General features: G+C 37.7%; 1 protein-coding gene across 1 annotated transcript; it reads right to left on the bottom strand.

The window, feature by feature from the left end:
* Positions 1-9,420: 9,420 nt before the first annotated feature.
* Positions 9,421-13,906, bottom strand: si:dkeyp-67f1.2 (uncharacterized protein LOC556106 homolog). Its single transcript, XM_053636453.1, has 9 exons — positions 13,625-13,906; positions 13,426-13,515; positions 13,288-13,332; positions 12,941-13,064; positions 11,091-11,149; positions 10,735-10,785; positions 10,531-10,606; positions 10,262-10,388; positions 9,421-9,867 (listed from the first exon to the last, which is right to left on the bottom strand). The coding sequence occupies exons 1-9, from the start codon at positions 13,650-13,652 to the stop codon at positions 9,781-9,783; spliced, it is 687 nt and encodes a 228-aa protein (XP_053492428.1). The 5' UTR covers positions 13,653-13,906; the 3' UTR covers positions 9,421-9,780.
* Between the last annotated feature and the right edge of the window lie 6,974 nt (positions 13,907-20,880).

Genomic DNA, 20,880 nt, shown 5'->3' with positions numbered 1-20,880 from the left:
ATCCATTGTGACCCCACGCCACCCATGAGTGAATATGAAATGCTTAAAGATACACTGTATTTCCAAAAGTATGTGGACACCTGACCATCACACTCATATGTGGACTTTCCTCAAACTGGGTAAAAAGTTTGAAGCAGAGAAATTGTATGCTGTAGCACTAAAATTTCCCCTTCACTGGAACGAGAAGGAGCTGTTACAGCATGAGCATGACTATATCCCTGTGCACAAAGTGAGGACCATGAAGACATAGTTTTCAAAGCTTGGAGTGGAGAACTCAAGTGTCCTCCACAGAGGCCTGTCCTCAACCCCACTGAACACCTTTGGGATGAAGTCGAATGCTGACTAGCGATCCCACCTGATATCAGTGCCTGACCTCACTAATGCTGTTGTACAGCCATGCTCCGAAGTCCAGTGAAAAGCCTTTCCTAAAGAATAAAGATTATTATAGCAGAAAAGGGGGACTGCATCTGGGATGTTCAACAAACACATATAGGCATACTAGTCAAGTGTTCACATACGTTTGGCTATATAGTGTATGTTCAATCTGAGATATTTCTTTGTCAATATTTTCATATTGCGGTGTAACTAGAGATAAAAAAATTTGTTGGTTTTGCAACATTCACCGGTATCCAATGTCACAGAACGGTCCCTGTTTATAGTTGTCTGAATGCTGTCTAGTCACACAAGTACTGTTGCTCAAGCCAAAGCTTAGGCAAGCTGGCCTTCTCTTTATGATAGTTAGACCGTGTTTCAACCATGTTGAAAAAAATACACTGAATCTTTATTATAATTATTAATAATACTATTGGCTAGTCAAACTTTACTAGCTAGGACTTGGTGGTAGTGTTGTTATGGTTACAGTGTGCATGTCATGTGAGTCAGCAAAGAAGGTGCTTCAACCAGTGCTCTCTGTAGAAAAAAAAAAAAAAAAAAGTCTAGTGTGAAAGCAGCCTTATTCCAAAGTCATAGAAGAGGAACTGAATGGATGTCCTTTTGCCAAGGGCTCAAAGTGAGATCCCTGTAGTACATCCTCACAAAACACCAGCATGTGTGAACTAAGAGAGTACAATTTACATATGGGATGGGATATTTACGGGATATTTACTTTTAACATAGATAAAGCGCAAGATATTATTATTGTTCCCTGACACAGGGAACTTTCTGAGAGTGAAAGACAGACAGCACCTTGTCTGTCAAAGTATCTTACCATAAATATCGAAGTGCTTTACAGATCAGTTTTGGGCATTAGTGGTGTATGAGGGGTTTGACTGGCCTTGATATTAAGCAGGGATCTCAGGTTTGAGTCACTGACCATGATCTGTACTGTGCTCTTTAAAGATGATGTTTAACGTTTGCATGACCTCGTAAATGTTTACATAAGCGATGACAAACATTAGATATTATTATTATTATCACTATGCTAATGTAACAAGGCATTGAAACTTTTATTGTATGTTGTTGAAAACACAAAGTATTTTGGCACCAATGGAGGGCCACTTTTGAATTTGGTGTGAAAAGCATTTCGAATTCATGTCCTTCCCCCCGCCCCCCCCCCTAATATTTGGACTATTGTTTGTTTACTGTTGACTGAAGTTTTCAGTGCTGATTTGAAGGTCTCAAATGTTTCCTCTGGCCACATCTACTGACACTAAAAGAATAATGTGACAAGCTTAGCACTGTTTTATCTTGTAATTTTGTTAGTTTGGCCACAAAAAGATAAAACAGTCATTAGACAATGGCGCAAAAATTATTAAGTATTGACAGTGCTCATAGCTGCTCCCACAGCTTGTAGTCTAGTCTATAAGGGAAAACAAATGTCCATAAGTACCATAATCATTGAACCACTAATACACAAAATAAATGAGTTACTATGCTTAGCATTAGTAAACACAGAATTCTACCATCTGATGTGCTGAGAAACCCGGGACAGTATTATGCATAAGAAACAGGAAAATTACACAAAACACCCTCAACTTTTATTGCTCTAATGTCGTGAATTTGTGTAGTGAACTATATATTAGTTATACTCTAGTATAATTATTACTGATTTGGTTTGTTCCCGTTTAGGATTTCAATTACATTTTGTTGCACTGGGCAATTTCAAATATAAAAAGAAGCAAATGTCCATTTATTACAATTACATTTATTGCATTGGAAGATTGTAAAATATCTTTTGTTTTGTTTTGTAAAGGCTGTTTTGAGCTACCAATATATGGATGCAATGCATCATGGGATATCGATGGATTAACAAAAAGTTAAAGATTTGTATCCTTGAAGATCTTGTAGCAGGTTCTGAAATAAACCCTCTTGTCTATGCATTGTGTACTCTGTAAACTTTATATGTACAGTGCAAATAAAGTTCACATCAAAGTGCTATGCAAAGCAGGGCTATTATTGCTGTTTGCAAGTTAAACGGAGTGTGTTTGAACAAACATAAACCATCCCCTCTGAAAACACTGGAACAGCAAGGTCAATTTTTTTTTTGCTATACATTGAAGACATTTGTTTAAGATGAAAAGATGTACATGAGATGATAGATCAGAAATTCAGCTTTAATTTCCTGATATTTACATTTAAATGTGTTAAACAACTTAAGACATGGCACCTTTGAAGTCAGACCACCAATATTTTAAGTGATCAAAAGTATTTTAACAGATAGTCTTAAAGTAAATTAAAGTAAATGACACTTAATATTTGGTTGATTATCCCTTGCTGCTCTAACTGCATCAAGCCTGCGACTCACTAACATCACCAACCTGTTGCCTTCTTCTTTTGTGATGATTTTACAGGCTTGTACTGCAGCTTCTTTCAGTTGTTTGTTTGTTTTGGGGGTTCTCCCTTCAGTCTCCTCTTCAGGAGATGAAATGCATGCTCGATTGGGTTATGGTCTGGAGACTGACTTGGCCAGTCTAAAGTTTTCCTTTTTTTCTCTCTCCAGTAAAGTCCTTTGTTGTGTTGGAAATGTGTTTTGGCCACTTGTCTTGCTACATGATGAAGTCCCTCACGAATAGATGCATTTCTCTGTAAATTGGTAGACAGAGTGTTTCTGAATTCATTCTGCTGCTACTATCATGAGTTACTTCACCAAAAAGATTAGTGAGCCCATTCCAGAAGCATCCCTGCAAGCTCAAGCCATGCCACTACCACCAACGTTCTTGAGTGATGACCTCATATGGTTTGGATCATGTGCAGATCCTTTCTTTCTCCACACTTTGGTAGGGGGTAATCTTGGTTCCAGAATTTTTGTAGCTCATTTCTGTATTTATTTGTGAATTCCAGTCTGGCCTTCTGTCAAGTCTTACTGCTGATGGATGGTTTGCATATCATGGTATGGCCTCTTTATTTCTGCTCTCAAAGTCTTCTTCAAACAGTGGATTGTGATACCTTCACTCCTGCCCTATGTAGGTTGTTGGTGAAGTCACTGACTGTTGTTTTTGGGTTTTTCTTCATAGCTCTCACAATCTTTCTGTCATCAAATGCTGTTGATCAACCTTTTTGTCTGGACGTTAGTACACCAGCACGTTCTTTCTTTTTCAGGACATTCCAAATTGTTGTATCTTTGCCCACTGCTTCTGCAATGGCTCTCAGCGATTTGCTGTCTTTTCTCATATTCAAAATGGCTTGCTTTTCTCCCATAGACAGCTCTCTGGTCTTAAAGGGTCATGAAACCTCCCGATTTCGGTTCAAGTCTACCTCTCAATGTTTTTGAAAAATGCAGCTTAAATGGGTGTGGATGGCTGTGCAAAGGGAGGGGGAGTGGGTGTGGCAAGGAAAGGCAGGAGAGGAAGAGGGAGGCGAGCCTTCACAACACTCAAAAAAAAAAAAAAAGATGGATAGTGACAAAGTTTGCAGATGAGGCAGAGGACTTCTCTCCACCTGAATCCCCAGGGCTAAATGGACACACAATAGATAGCAGTGCAGGTCCTACACCCTGTCTATTTGAATCATTAGCCCCTGGGGTGACTATGTAGGAAAACAACAAAACCGGAGAAATGTTGGAATAGTAGTTAGCTAATAGACTCACAAATAAATAGGTGAAGGTTCTTCCCTTCAACATGGACTCTCGTTGCATAATTTTACATGCAATTGCCCACGGAGCTTTAATATTATATTATATATTGTATGTACAGTTTTTATAATATATTTTTATTATTATTTTCCTCAAGCCGGAGGCAGCGCAGATGAGAGAAATGTTGGAATGCTAGTTAGCTAATAGGCTCGAGCTTTTCATAAGTAAAAAGGCGAAGGCTCTTCCTTTCAACGTGGCCTCTCGTTGTATAGTTTTACATGCAACAGGCCCGCGAAGCTTTAAGCGGTTTAATTAGGTCAAAAGGGAAGTAAAACTGTCATGATTAAAATTAGACACATACCTCATTTGAAGGGATGGAAAAGTCCTTGGGACTGAGTACCGCATCATTGTGTAGACACAGTCCACTTTTCTCCAATTCTCATAGCTCTCCCGAGAAAACACACTCGAGCTCTTACACCACTGAGACAAACACCAGCGACCCACTTGAAATCCTCTCTCATCTACTACATCTGTAGGAAAGCGTCACGTGCTGTCATGAATAATTAAGTTACAGCATCACATAGGATAAGAACATGACCAACAAGTCATTGAAGTACTATAGTACATTGCCACGTCACTGCCTGTGACTGAGATTTTAAACCAGGAAGACGAAAATAGCAGAAAAAAGTGGAAAAAAGCTCAAAATTAACTAGCTTTCTCCTAAAATTAAAATGAACAGATGCTAAGATTGTCTTTTATGATGTGCGATATGAACATCTCTGTTAAAATCTCAGAAAATGTAGTTTAGTGTTTCATGATGCTTTAATTTTGGTTTATCTTTTTTAACAGCAAATGTATTCTTCACAGCTGAAACCAGGGCTCAATTCAAAAGTAGACATTCAGAGCTATTAATTGTTTAAATAATCAATCTGACAGGGTACACCTGGGCAACAAGAAACACCTGTCAGTCACATGATTTTTGATCACTTGAAAATTGAGTGGGTTCAACAAAAGTACCATGTTCTAGATGTAAATATCATCTATCGCTTGTATTGTTGCTACTGTTCAATCTGAATGTGTTTACAGTGACTGGCACATGGGAGCAAAGAAAACAAACAGCATTCACTTTCTATATTTCATCACCATTAAAATTATTGTAAAGTGGTAGGTAGTTTGTAGGCCTATTTAATATTTTTTTTTCTGTCAAAATTCTTTGACTCATATCAAAATATGGCAGCATTAGAATGTAGAGCTCCTGTGTAAAATGTGTAAAGGTTGGTTGGTCTGTAATTATAAGAAAACATTTACAAAATTATAATAATTTATTGTTCTCTCAGGTTTTATGACCTATAATTATAAAGTCTTAAAATGTACATAATTACAAGAATTTTTGCAAAGAAGAGACATGATTTAGAAATGCAGTTTGCTTGATGCTACTCTGGTACCTTTAAGTTTTGTTTAATTCTTAGCAATATTATCTTCATAGACAGAGTTAACAAAAAATACAGCAAAATATTACCACCCTATTCTCATTGCTCAGCTACTGGGGACCAATGTTGTTGTTGTTGTTGTTAATAATAATAATAATAATAATAATAATAATAGTTTTAAATGACTTTATTCACTATATTTCAACTTTCTAAAACCATTTTGAAAAGTTTCAAGGTGCACGGCTTGGGAATCTTTTCAGCTGTATAGTAATTCTAACAACCCTGTCCAGGGTGTACCCCGCCTTGTGCCCGATGGTCCCTGAGATAGGCTCCAGGTTTCCTGTGATCCTGAGAAGGATAAGCGGTATAGAAGATGGATGGATGGATGGAGTAAATCTAACAAAGCCTAACCAACATTTACCACACTTGTCCAACCAAATTCTAGACTTCAATGGAACAGTTTGTCCTGTGTTTCAAACATAAGAATGAACAGCAGGAATATGCTTATACTGAAAAGTGAGGCCTATAAAAGAACATATTAGTCAAATCTCATTTCTCTAGGCTTTCAGTAAATCGGCTGTAATGAATTTTAAGGATACTTTGCCTAAACTGTCTTTAAAGTTATTTCTGTCTGACATGTCGTACTAAAATATTTCTGGGTGGAAAATGACTCTTGTGGGTTAGGCTGTAGAACATTCCCTGTGTGTATATTGCATCTGTATGTCTTATGGACACAATGAGAGAGAAAGCTAACGCTGGACCAAAATGTCCAGTTCCATCTCTCAGAATGTGAAGAATTCAGCTAAAAATAAAGCTACCAGAATTGGATTAAGCAAGGTGAAGTGAATTTAAAGTAATCCATAGAGAATATGTCTTTCTGGGCATATGGTGCTTACATCACAGTATTTGCCCTCACTGTCCTCTTCAGATGCTCCAAAAAATTAAACAAAATCTGACCAAGAGAATTTCTTTTCTTTAACAAATATAATCACTTTTAATGCCACCTGGTACAAACATGAACCTTGTACATCATTATTTGGCACAGTTCAATTTAGGAAGACCCCTTATTTAAATATGTGTGTGTATATATATATATACACATACATACATACATATATTAAATCCAGTATTTAAACCAGAAAACCTTGCTAGTAGTGTGTGACTGGAATACAGATGCATCATATGGCCAATGGTTTGTGAACACCATCTTTAAGGTCTTTTTGGGTCTTGCATTGTACATGCTGGAACAGGTTTGGGCCACTTAGTTCCAGTGAAGGGAAATTGTAATTCAACAACAGACAAAGACATTCTATGCAATTGTTTGCTTCCAACCTTGTGGTAACAGTTGGGGGAAGACCCACATATGGGTGTGATGGTCAGGTGTCCACAAACATTTGCCCTTATAGTGTAAATGAATTATTATGTCTTTGCTGTTTAATGTTTCTGTGCTCTGAGTGAATATTTGACATTCATAGATTACTGGCAGCATGAATAGATAGAAATGATTAGCATAAATAAACATGCTTTCAGGAAAGACTTTTTGGCACCAGATAAACACATTATATGTATATGGGAACTTATAGTCTCTAATTCATAGAAATCTGACTGACACCAAAATTAGACTTTGGTCAAAAATAAAAAGTGATAAATAAGAAAACTGTTGTGGAAGTCTGGGGACTTTCTAAAACCATGCCAATCTTGGTAGTATGACTAATGTAGAATGACTGTTGCAAGGGTTTACCATAATCAGAATCTGACATTCTGAGAGATGTTCTCTAGCTGTTTTTAAAGCAGTTACTTTAGTGCTATCTGTTAGTTAGGTGAAGAAAATAAGTGTAATAAGCTAAGCATTTTTTTAAGTCAAACTGAGAGAAGAAATATTAAAGATAGGCGTTTTCAACAGGTTTCAAGAGTTGCCCTTTGACTGTAGATCATACACACTTGCTTTTACTAGTTCATGTGTCTCTCACTTCTGACACACTGAACAGATAGTTAGAGTTTTAACTATAGAATAGTTTTAAGATGCAATAGATATCACTTTCACAGGTTTATTTTGGGGAATTACTGTGGGAATAATAATCAGTCAAAAAAGTATGAGCGGCCCAGTTTCTGTTTTGTGTTTGAATATTGCTCTTTGAAAATCTTCAATCTTTTACGTCCATCCACATCTTGAGCATGTTGCAACAAGTCTGCTGCAACATGTCTGTGGCAATCTTGAAAAGTAACGAGCAACTTTTGAAAGTTCTTGTTATAGCACAGAGTATTAGAAATCAACACCATTATTAAACAGTGTCACTTATCAGTGTTTTTTTTTTGGGGGGGGGGGGGGCTTTGCAAGCTGTGTTTGGCACCTTTTGTGAGTGATGAGCAGCTCTCGGGAGGGGACTCCCAGTGGCTCCTGGAGGCCTTTATGGGATTTTTTCAGCTTAATGAGCTCATCATAATAGCCTTCATCTGTCTGCTGCAACAGCAGGTGGTTCAGGTCCAAATGTTCCCCTCTATTTCACAACTGATCAGAGCCTAAATCAGAAACTAAATCTGAGAAAGCGTGATTATCCATCCATCCATTTTCTGTACCGCTTATCCTACACAGGGTCGTGGGGAGCCTGGAGCCTATCCCAGGGGACTCAGGGCACAAGGCAGGGGACACCCTGGAAAGGGTGCCAACCCATCACAGGTCACACACACATACCCATTCAAACACTGCAAACAATTTAGAAATGCCAATCAGCCTACAATGCATGTCTGTGGATTGGGTGGGTGGGTGGGTGCCGTGGGGGTTGGGAACCGGAGTACCTAGAGGAAACCCTCAGAGCGCAAAGAGAACATGCAAAATCTGCACATACAGGGCGGAGGCAGGAATCGAACCTCCAACCCCGTAGATGCTAGGCAAACATGCTAACCACTGAACCACTGTGCTGAACCTGTTATCAGTAGTCTGCTTGTGGACAACATATGGAACAGAGAATAGAAACAATAGCATCACTGCTACTTCTCTAATGGATTTGGGAAAAGTTTCAGAAAATTTTCTACATAAATTTGTGAATTGCCGCTGGCGTAATCCGTGATGCAGTAAATGTTTATATCCAAGTGGTGGTTTTCTCCAGATCATTTTCTTCTCATAATGGAAGCTTTTATCACAATAAGTATCTCACATTACATTAATGCAAATGACATTAATATAATAGTTATGTATTCGCCTCTGCAGCCTTTCCTGAAATATGAAATTCTCTAATATGAAATATGAAAGTAGAAGTTGATAAAGAGAATGGCATTCAAGTGTGCTAAGAGAAAACAGAGGTAGTGAGTGTGTGTGTGTGTGTGTGTGTGTGTGTACCATTTTTGGTGTATCATACTGGTCTAAAATGCTTGTGGAACCAGCTGGCTTTCAGCCACCTCATTCTGACCCAGACATACAATCTCTCGATTACACTTTCCGAAAGTGTTGTTATTCTAAAATGCTGTTGCAGAGCAGATAGCAAACTGATTAATTAAACTAAGAAATATTAAGGCACAGTAAGATACAGATGAGAAAAAAGATACAGGAGAAATTCACAAGAAGTACAACTGTAAGACTACCTTATATAACCTGTGTTTGAAACAGTAAGAAAAAAAAACTGAAAAGCACAGATTTTTTATATATATATATATATATATATATATAGTAAATAGTTTCGGCAGAAATTATAATTTTGTGGAACAGTAACAACTTATTTGATGCATGGTTTCTATAGCAACATAGCTGAGAACTTTTTATCTCTCTTTTATCACTGATGAACAGTTTGTGAATGTGGAGATTTAAAACAATGAGTAAAAGTAAAAAATGTTATAGTAAAGTAGATTGCGGGTATAACAAAGTATGAATTACTTTCCTACGCCTAGTTAATAATGTTGGCCACAGCACACTCCTCTTCCTCTAAGATGGGTCTGGGGGTTTAGGGGTTCCCTTTTGCAGTTGCTATGAAGAAGATGGGGCACAGGAAACAAAACACAGCCCAAGACCAAGAACAGCTACTGATTCATGACTGTGCTTTAATTATTATTATTTTTTAAACATTTTTTGTGAACAATAAAATGAGATATGATCATATTTACAAATTTGCCTAATACAGAAAATACAAGAATGCTGGCACCTTTGTGTGAGAGTGTGTAATTGTTTGGATTTATTTCTGATGCAAATTAAGACTCAAATTAAGGCCAATGTATGGCCAATACATCCAGGCATCCATATGTGAACACTTTGAAACAGTTGAAATTGTCATGATTTACATCCCACAATTGCAGTGTTCTGTGTTTTAATGGTCTCCAGGTGGCTGGTGCAGCAGGCTCATTTAGTGCTGATCAAACCTTTCTGGGAAAGCAGCCACCAAGCTCCCCCAACTCTGGCCAATCTCCATATGCATTCGTCTTCTTATCATTCACAATGAGCTGCATGTTTAAAGGAAGACTTCAGACTTTTTGGGATAAACTTTTAAACACACATTACTTGCCATCTGTAAAATGTTTCTTTCAAGTCTTAAGAAACAACATGTTTTAATCAGTAAATTATACCCAGTCCAATAATTAATTGCCCAGCATGTTGCAAATATGCTTCCTACGCTGGCAACACCTTTGGGCAGTACACACAGGCAATTTTAACAGCATGCACAGTAATCTCATGTGAATTTTGTTAATATCTCATTCCCATTTCTGCTGCAAGCAAAACATTAAAGGGCCTCAAAACATCACCAGTGCATTCAGTTACATTATGAATGTAATATTACTGTAGAACAGTACTGGGTTACAAAAATGCCTCAAACATTTGATCTTTAGAGGTTCACACCTTCTCAAACGGACTCTCCTTATTTAGTCCCCTTGCCCCTGCAAACATCCAGTTGTCCCTGTGCTTCACAGAGTAGACCATACTGCTACCCATTCCAGCAAACAGCTCTCTGACCTCATCAGTCAACCTGCAGCACAGAGTGGGACAACATAACCATAAGGATAATCTTAGTGAAAACACATCAGCGTGATACCTATTTTCTCATGTATTATCCTTCATCTGGATGTGGTGCACTGGGTAAAAGTTGTCATGTTTAGTGTAGTACTCACTGCTCTGCAGGGTCGTTATACGAGGCTACTAAAACTATATTTCCTTCCTCTATCGTCTTTAGAAAGTCTAGCAATCCTGCAAACAGTAGAGAAATAATACTGCTATAGCTAAAAGGTGTAGAAATATTAATAGAACAATGTGTATTGATTACTTTAGGTGTATTATATATATTTTGTAAATACACAGGAATACAACAGATCTACCTGCAGAATTGACCTTAAAGAAGTCACTGTTCAATATATTCCCAGTTTCACCTGAAAAAAAAAAGATAGACAGAGACATTTACTTACATTTACATTTATTCATTTATCAGACGCTTTTATCCACTTTATGACACTGATAACGAATGTTGGGTATGATTTAAGATTTTGTTTTATTCCTTTATGTACTGCTTTATGAATGAATAATTTTTTTTCTTCTTCTTGAAAAAAATTACTTTAAATAGTCATCTTAATACACCTACCTAGTTTTCTACAAGAAACAAATTCTTGCAAATATATTCAAGCAGAGGGAATCACACAATAAAGTAGCTTGTCATGTCACCTTAAAATAAACTCACCATCTACTATCACAGCGTTCACACCCCATCCAACATTGTTGTGTCCTCCTGACATAATACTGGAGAAAGAAACAGAAAATAGACATATAGGTGAACGGAAAGTTTTGTATCCCCGATCTTTCTGTGTGTTGGAGATCTACTTCTATTTTTATTTTATTTTATTTTATTTAAAAAACTAAAAACTCTAAAACCTTCATAACTGATAAATATACACAATCTAAATGAACAAGTATTAGCAATCTAAATTAGGTCTATTATTTAGTTTTCAAGAGTTCACACTAAATATGTTTAAAAAGGTACACCTGTGTTAATTTCAAATTCACTTGTGTCCAACTGTATGCTTGCACAATAAATATGACTGACTTTATGAAGCTAAAACAGCAGATCAGATTAATCCTGCTGTCATGAGGAGCAAGGAACTGCCCATTAAACTGTGAGATTAAGTTGTTTGTATAAAAAAAAAGTTAGTGAAGGCTATAAAAAACATCAGCAAAAAGTTGTAACCTTCTTAGGAGCTCTGTGAAATACATAAAAATAAAACAGGAAGAAAAAAAATATGGCACTACCAAGATCTGGCCAAATTGAGTGGTTGGAACATATCTGCATTTATGGTGAAAATATGTCTAGCTGACCTGAACAGGTTTTCCACTACAATTTGCATATATTTGGCTCCATCCATTTTGCTTTCCAATTTTCTTTCTTTTTTTTTTCTTCCCACCTAACATGGCTGTTCTCAGAAATGGGTTCCTTGTGGTCACTCTCCCATAGAGGTTGTCTTTGTGAAGACCTGATGATGATATTGTTGAGGTCTGCACAGATTTTACATTAGTGTTGTAGCTGGACTCTTGGACACTTCTCTGACGATTGCCATTGTTGCCCAAGCAAAGCACAAGCCAGAAACTACAAAGGAATAACTTGAAAAAAAAAAGGTTTGTGTTTTTGAATGGCCGATTCAAAGCCCAGACTTGGGTGAATCCAATTTAAAATCTCCATTTAATTTGGCAAAGTTGGAGAAAATGTGCATTGAGAAATGGAAGACAATGCTAAACCCCCACCCCCAAGAAAAAACCCCTCAAAACTCCGAGGGCATCTAAATACAGTTACTAAATTACATTACATAATAAATTAGATTTTATTTCTCTGGAAAGTCACCTCAAAAGGAGCAGGAAATATCCCATTCTGATAAGCTTAAATTGGATTCTGCAATACATTTCAAAAGAGAAAAATTCTGAACTTTCTGGAGATACCGTATTAAAAACAATAAGGATATGTATATATTTATATGACACTGGGAGGAATTATTACAGTCATGTCAATAAGAATGTAAGCATGTCAGGAAAAATGGTGTGGGGTTAGACATTAAACCAAATTATATCCAAAAGCTGTTTGGCAGATATATAAGCAGTTATAATGGCAAAATATAGGCAAACAAGCAATATTCATATTCACATGGAGTTTCCATTTCAGTGTAATACATACTTTTAAATGAAATTGTAATCAATGTTACTATCTTTACATACATATTTGTTACTTAAACCTAAGCACTTGTAGGTATAAATTAAATTGTTGTCTTCATTTAAAACTTTTGCACATAACTGTACATATACCAAGCTGCCACTGTTGGGCCCTTGAGCAAGGCCCTTAACTCTCTCTGCTCCAGGGGCGCTGTATCATGGCTGACCGTGTGCTCTGACCCTAACTTCCTGACATGCTGGGGTATGCGAAGAAAAGAATTTCACTGTGCTGTAATGTATACGTGATTAATGAAAACTCTTTATTATTATTATATACATTACAATTCACTAGCATACAGCATGTGTCAATAAAGAATTTAAAATTCCAGTACATACATCCTATTGTTAAAGCAGATCTTGGGCCCGATAATATTGGCTGCCCCACTGCGCAGAAAGAAGGGGAAGTGGTTTGCAGGGCATACCCTATGAGGACAGCAACCTGGATAAAGCTCAAACAAAGCTAAACAGAATGTTACATAACATTTACTTACAGCAGACATACAAACACGCTAAGTATTTACATCTGGCTTCCAGTATGTATTTTCCCTCACTTTAGATTATGAAGTAGATTTTTTAACAGTGCACACATATAAGTTTATATATATATATATATATATATATATATATTAAATAGTAGTAGTAGTAGTAATAATAATAATAATAATAATAAGAATGAAGCTCACCATGTGACACACAGTCTGATGCAGAACTTTCTGTTCCTTGCACATCTGAATTAAAAGACAGGTTTTAGAGAATAAAGCTTATTAACACTGTAAAATAATCACTAAGCAAACACGGCATGATTCATGTGACATACGTACATTTTACACGCACTTGAAGAGATGTCTCCTTAAAAAGGAACCCCCATATTATGACAATGATGATCACAAATGTGAAAGCAAATGACAGCTCTGGAAATAAACAAAAGTTCAATTCTAGATTCCTTAGATAGTCTATTTCCTACAAGCTCCTATTATAGTAGCCAATGCTTGATTAACCAGAAAGTTGCAGGGTCCTTACCTTGATATTTCATCTTCCTTGTCTTCATCTTGTCTACCTTTAATACTACTTTAAAGATATTATATTTCTGAAACTGGGCTACCAGCACAAGAGGAGCTTCTTAATAAGTCACAGTCTAAGAAAGCTAATCGAACCAAGAGCTACCAAAACAGCTTCACACCCTGAACTCAAATATTTTTTCTCTCTGTTTGTTTTGTCTTTCCCTATATAGCATGGATTTAAACTGTCATCTTTGTACCCATCAATCTTATTTGACTTTGTTTCATTACAAGGTTGTCCAATCTTATTCACAAAGGGCCGGTGTGGGTGCAGGTTTTCATTCCAACCGAGCAGGAGCCACACCTGATTCCACCTCTTTAATCAGTTGAGCTTGGCTTTCAATAGACTCAGGTGTGGCTTCTGCTCAGTTGGAATGAAAACCTTCACCCTCACCGGCCCTTTCCGGTAAGACTGGACACCCCTGAGTTAAGGCATAGATACATTTAGAAAAGTAAGAATATCTCCATCGATTATATGGACGTCAGTCACATCTTGGTTTAGGCACACCGTGAACCACTGAGAACATCAATCTGAATTTTTAGGATTTGAGTTGTCTCGTCAGATGATCAGTTCACCTCCAAATGTCCTGTGACAAAAGTGTGTGCACACGCACACACACACACAAATACACAACTGCTTCAAGGTAGGATTTGTTTGAGCTAAAGCTCTGACCAGGAAGCTTTCCCAAAACATACTGATTAGATATACTTTCTCTCAGTAAGAAGTCCAGACATTCATCATTATTCTCTAGTGATTGAAGATGAAAAGTAAGGTAAATGCTTTAACTAAGAATAGTAAATCTCATAAGCCATTCAAATCATTTGATATTTTGAAAGATAAATGTTGATTAATAATTCATTACAAATCACTCAATGGAGATATATAAATATAAAGGAGGCAGGGATTCCAGAATCCACCCTTCAATATAAACAACCATCTTTTATTAGACAGATAGATAGATTCCCCTCTGAAAGTATTTGAACAGCAAAGCCAGTTCTTTTTTTTCATTATACATTGACGACATTTGGGTTTGTGATCAAAAGATAAATACAAGACGACAGATCAGAATTTCAGCTTTAATTTCCTGATATTTACATCTAGATGTGTTAAATAACTTAAAACATAGCACCTGTTGCTGTTCCAATACTTTCAGAGAAGACTGTAGATAGATAGATAGATAATGTAACAAAGTTTTTTTTTGATAAACCTGTGTCGTGTTTGAAATTCTTATTTCTTCTTATTCGAGAGAGAGAGAGAGAGAGAGAGAGAGAGAGAGACACTTTTGACTTTCAAGACACCTTTAATGCATCAGTGTGGTATATTTACATTTTTATTTATTTTTTTTAAAAAGAACCCCATCAGACCCTCCACCCAGGCATCCCAAACCCCTTCAGTCTTACTGTAAATCCATTATAGTCATAGATCTGTGTGAAAGTCCACAGGCCTGTTTATATTAAGGCCTTTCTTGCAACTGATGTCCATGTCCTCAGTCTGAAGTGTCTCCGTGGTGACAGCACGTTCAAGTTTTCATTTCTTGTTACGTGTTGTGCAGATATGACGAAGTAGTTAATCTGTCAGTGAGATGTTCCATTTTCCTTTGGTCAGTTCTAAAAACCGGTTAATCTGTTCTGTGGTGTAAAGCTGTTCAGGCTGTTCTGAAAAGTTAAAAGTATTTAGCTGATCTGGATTGACCTCTTCCTCCTCCATGTCTGTGAGCGGTTCCTCTCCTGTAGCTCCTGCGCTGCACTCTGGGCACAAGTTCTCCTGCATCACAACACTGTGCTGTGGCTGTTTGGATGATTCCACCACCTTGTCCATCTTCTCTCCTGGTGTTTCTAGCTCAGCTTTATTTTTCTCCTTAGTGTTGCTCAGTGCCTGTGGGTTCTTCTGCTGTTCCGAGTCAGGATCATCCTCAGTGTGGACATGAGGCCCGGGGTCACTGCTGGCTCTGATGCCGATGGCGGTACGGGGTTTGCAATAAATGCTATCTTAAGTGTTCGTTTCAGTGTTAGCATCGGCAAGGGAGTTATCACTTGGTACTGTGCTGTTTTTGTTTTGTTCTTTACTGACCTCTGTCAGCTCTGGCTCTGGTGCGTCATTGCCCTCATCTGCCCCAGGCTCCTGTTCTCCGGTATTCTCCTGCTGGCTGTCTCCGCGCTGTTGCTGCTGTACCCCGGCCGTGTCGCCCCCGGAGTTCTCTGGCTGCACAGCTCTACCGTTTATGCCCCTCACACGCAAAACATCTCAGGCGGTGGTGGTGGCCAAAACGGTGTAGCTGCTGTCGCCGTCTTTGCACTTGAAATTTACATCGTGTTTGGTCACGGTTGTTTATAAACATGTAAACTTGTCTGCGGAAAGACAGGACGTGTTTCACTGCAGAGTTCTTACAGCCGAGCGGAATAGCCGTCATGGGGTGGAGAACTTTCCGAAGCAGGCCAACTCGTTTTTTATGAATGGAGGCACGTTGGAAATGACGACCAGCGTTGCAGGGGCTCCTCCACCCGTTCTCCATCCTCCGGCACACACCTGACGCCAATGGCGGAGAGACAGCGCCTCCCCTCCGGCCTCAGAGGCCATGGCGTCCCGCTCACTCCCACCCACTCTCAACTTTTACCGGCCACTGCTACTCACATAACTTAAACATTCAATAATTAAATGAAAACAAAAGCAAAAACACAAAGTCGCAGAAAACTTTGACAAGACGCCAAACTGCTCTCACACGCTCTACACGTCACGCTCGCTCTTCCACCGCACATGCACGCAGAGAGAGAGAGAGAGAGAGAGAGAGAGAGAGAGAGAGATATATATATATGACTCACATTTAGTCAAATAAACAATGGGGTTTGAAATAACTTTAATCCTGAGTGGTGAATTTTCAGCAATCACTCAAACAATTTCAGGTCATAAAATTTCTCTCAGGTGTTTCAGAGGTACATATCAATTCATACAATGAAGCACTACATCAATCACATAGTCAACAAAATGTAACAAGGAAATCTCACATTCTCAGGCAGCAAAACAAAACAATTACAACACAAAATGACACAGAAAGAACATTGTTTAACTTATCTAACAATATAAGTTAACCCAAGACTGATTTAACATCCATCCATTTTCTGTACCACTTATGCTACAAAGGGTTGAGTGGGAGCCTGGAGTCTATCCCAGGGAACTCGGGGCACAAGGCAGGGGGACACCCTGGACAGGGTGCCAACTCATCACAGGGCACAATCGCACACACCCATTCACACACTAAGGACAATTTGGAAATGCCAATCAGCATATAGTGCATGTCTTTGGACTGGGGGAAGAAACCAGAGTACCCAGAGGAAACCCCTGAAGCATGGGGAGAACATGCCAGCTCCGCACGCACAGGGCAGAGGCGGGGATTTGAACCCCAAACCCCAAAGGTGCAAGGAAAATGTGCTAACCATACTGGTAGACCAAACACATATGTAACCCCTACTCACATTTAGAAAAACTGAAAGAAATACAAAATCCTTAACTAAAGCAAATATGTGCAAAAGCCCAAGGTGAGTCACCTGATTAGACAATTGCCCATAAATCTTAATGTGAAAAAAATGCAATGTTTTAACTACACTACACACAATAAGCAATGAGGAAAAACTTTCAGCATAAAGTTCCTTATAATTAGTGGGAATACAGATTAAGGATAGTGACAAAGTCCATTTAATTATTGTCTTATACTGTAGAGTTGAGGTTCTCAAACTTTTTGCAGCCAAGAACCCCTTTAACTTTAATAAATTCCATGGACCCCCTTAGTTCAGATTTATTTAAACATGATCCAGCTAGTCAAATATTAGACTTATTATTTAAACATGTACAATCTTATTTGGACCATTTATCAGAGCCATGTAGCTTTTAATTCCTGAAATTTCCACCAACAGTACACATTAGGTTCAAGTTAGGTTAGGTTCAGTTGCTTTTGAGTTGTTAAGGTTTAGATCAAACATATTCCCAACCATTAAAACTCAAAAATTAGAGTAACACTGAAAATAGTGGGTTGTATTTTCCTGTAACAAACAATAAACAACAACAAAATAAATAAAATTTCAGACTCATTGGCTGTGTTTCACAGTTCCAAACTTTTTGATCGCTTCACTCTGGATCCTGAAGGCAGTTCTTAATAAATAATCTTGCCATTCACATTTACAACATTAACCAGCACCATGTGACCTTTAAAAACCCATAATGGTTTTGGCATTAAAACTAAGGACAGAAGGAAGATGGGGCTGAAAAGGACAAACTGTTTCTGAAGAAAATCCTGAGAATTATTATTGTTTTTTTATACTAATAATAATTCCACATCACGCCTGGTTTCATTCCAAAAGATCCTAAGAGAAATAAACACAGACACAGAATTAGCATGTAGAGTAGAACTGAACCTGTAGTTCCTCCTGATCTCAATCAGTAAAGTAGGCAAAATTCATACCTCATCAGATTCTTCCTCTCTCTGCTCCTCCATCCGCCTCAGCACAGAGTATCTGTATGTGGCATCACTGCAATTGTAAAAGATTCACCTTAGATTATACTCAGCTAAAGTTATGCAGTCAGGGCCATAAGTATTTGGGCAGTTACACAATTTTTGTGATTTTGCCTCTGTACAACACTACAGTGGATTTGAAAGGAAGCAATCACGATGTGATTGAAGTGTTGACTTTCAGCTTTACTTCAAAAGGATTTAACAAACATATTGCATTAACTGGAATTTAACAAGAATTACAGTCATTAGAGTCCCTCCATTTTCACAGGCTCAAAAGTAATTGGACAAACTAACAATCATAAATAATATTATTTGTCATACTTTAATGCAAATCCGTTACATACAACGACTGCCTGACATCTGGAACCCATGGAGATCACCAAATCGTGAGTTTACTCCCTTGAGATATTTTGCCAGGCGTTTACTATACCGGCCTTCAGTTGCTGCATGTTTGTAGACCTTTCTGCCTTTAGTTTTGCCCTCACTAAGTGAAACGCATGCTCAATGGAGTTGAGGTCATCTGACATTTAAGAACATTTAATTTATTTGCCTTAAGAAGCTCTTGCTTTCGCAGTACATTTTGGGTCATTAACCATCTGTACTGTGAAACACTGTCCTATCAGCAGCATTTGACTGAATCTGAGCAGAAAGTATAGCATCAGACCTTTTATCTCCTTAATTTGTCATGAAATAAGGAAACAAGCCACACCTGTTGTGAAGCTATGAAACTGCTTATCAGTCAATTGTCCAATTACTTTGAGCCCTTGTAAAAATGGCTGTAATTCCAGTTAATGCAATATTTTTGTTAAACCCAACGAAATAAAGCGGAAAGTCTACACTTCAACCACGTCTTGATTACTTCGTTTCAAATCCATTGTGGTCATGTACAGAAGCAAAATTACAAAAATTTGCTGCATATAAAAGGACCAAAGCTGAACTGATTCCTCAGCTCTAGTGTCAACATGCTATATATATATATATATATATATATATATATATATATATATATATATATACACACACACACACACACACACACACAGCCAGTTAACATGTATACATATACAGTGTCAACATGCATATATACAGCCAGTAAAACAAGCTGAACATGTTGAGGAACTGCTCACCTCTGCGGGAAACAGTATTTCCTAATAATAAAAAATGCAGCCACTATTGCAGCAGTTGCGACGATTACGACGGAGGCGACGACACCGGGGTGCAGCCTGACCTGCAAGTGTTTACATGTATTTTAAGTGAACTAATTGTTAACATGATTGTTAACACGGGTTAGCTCAATGAACTAAAGTTATAATAAAGTTGACATAAAGTTTGTATCACTAACCCCTGGTGGTGGAGCTGTAGGCTCTGAAACACTTCGAAAACTTCGGAAATGTTTGAATTCACCAGGTCCAGGTTTAGCTGAAGTCAAAGAGCTGGCCGACTTTCCAAACAAAATACACACCAATACAAATACGAATAAAAACGAGTAGTGTAACTTATTAGTACAACGCACAGCCATTGTTGTTTACTTCCTGATGAAGTGACGTCAAAAGCCATCGCAGCTATCATTGGTCGATTCTAAATTCCACACGAATAAAATATGAAGCTTAAGGAGATCTTATTACGTGTGTGTGTGTGTGTGTGTGTGTCATAGGACAGCTTAAGTTTATAGAGGTCAACTAAAAAGTAAATGAATGTTTACATTATTAAGAAGACAGTTTACACACAGACATAAACACAGGACCAAACATTTTACAATGGGGTGGCAGTCTAAGAGGATCCCCATTAGACCTGAAAGGAGCACACACACCTACAGTTACAAAAAAAAGTCATCACTAACATCTTATGAAGTACACAACACTGTGCATCCAATATTATTAACAAGAGCTAATAACAAACTGAATTATTGAACTGTTTTGCCTCCAAATAGTGAACATTATTAATATAAAAGTTAGTACTGTAAATAATAAATAAATAAATAAATAAAGATCAATGTTAGGTCACCTGTTTGTTTATTGTGGTCAGCAGAGCCAGGGAATAGTTCACTTCATTTTGACCTAGCTATAAATGAGCTTTGAAATTTCACAGAGATTTAGTGCCTTTATTATTCAGACCAGCCTATTGCAGCCAGATTACCATGTTATTCAGTTTCACATCATGTGACATTGGCTACTACATTAATAATAATTATAATTACAATAATAATTATAAATAGAAGTAAAAGAAGAAGAAGAAGAAATGTGGCCATGCTTCATGACAGGGTGGCACCCCTGACCACCCTTTAGCTACTGTACACCTATGCCTATACAGCAAATTCCTTAAATCTGTGTATGTTAAGGCAAGACACTAGAAGTGCTTTGGGTAATTTCAACAATAGTTATCTGATAAATATCAATATAGCATGCTCTCTTACTTTAACTCATGAGTTTATGTGAGTTTTGTGACCTTTTTCTCATCTCCTCGACAACCGATATCACAGGAATATGTCTTTCTCTTAGTTTCTCTTATCTTGCTAAAACATGCTACCGCTGTCTCTTCTTCGTTTGAGATGTACCAATGGCCCGCCGTTTTTACTTTGACCGATGATCACACTGTTGCTGAGGCACATGACTGTCTGATGATTTGTGTCTAACCAATAAGAATTAAAACTATTGTCTGATATATATACTCTCGCCTTTTTGAATAAACTGAGAGACTTTGTGAAAAAAAATTG

The sequence above is a fragment of the Ictalurus furcatus genome, chromosome 11 (assembly GCF_023375685.1).
Source record: "Ictalurus furcatus strain D&B chromosome 11, Billie_1.0, whole genome shotgun sequence".
Taxonomy (NCBI): domain Eukaryota; kingdom Metazoa; phylum Chordata; class Actinopteri; order Siluriformes; family Ictaluridae; genus Ictalurus; species Ictalurus furcatus.
The sequence above is the reverse complement of the archived record's forward strand: the minus strand, read 5'-3'. Positions and strand labels throughout refer to the sequence as shown.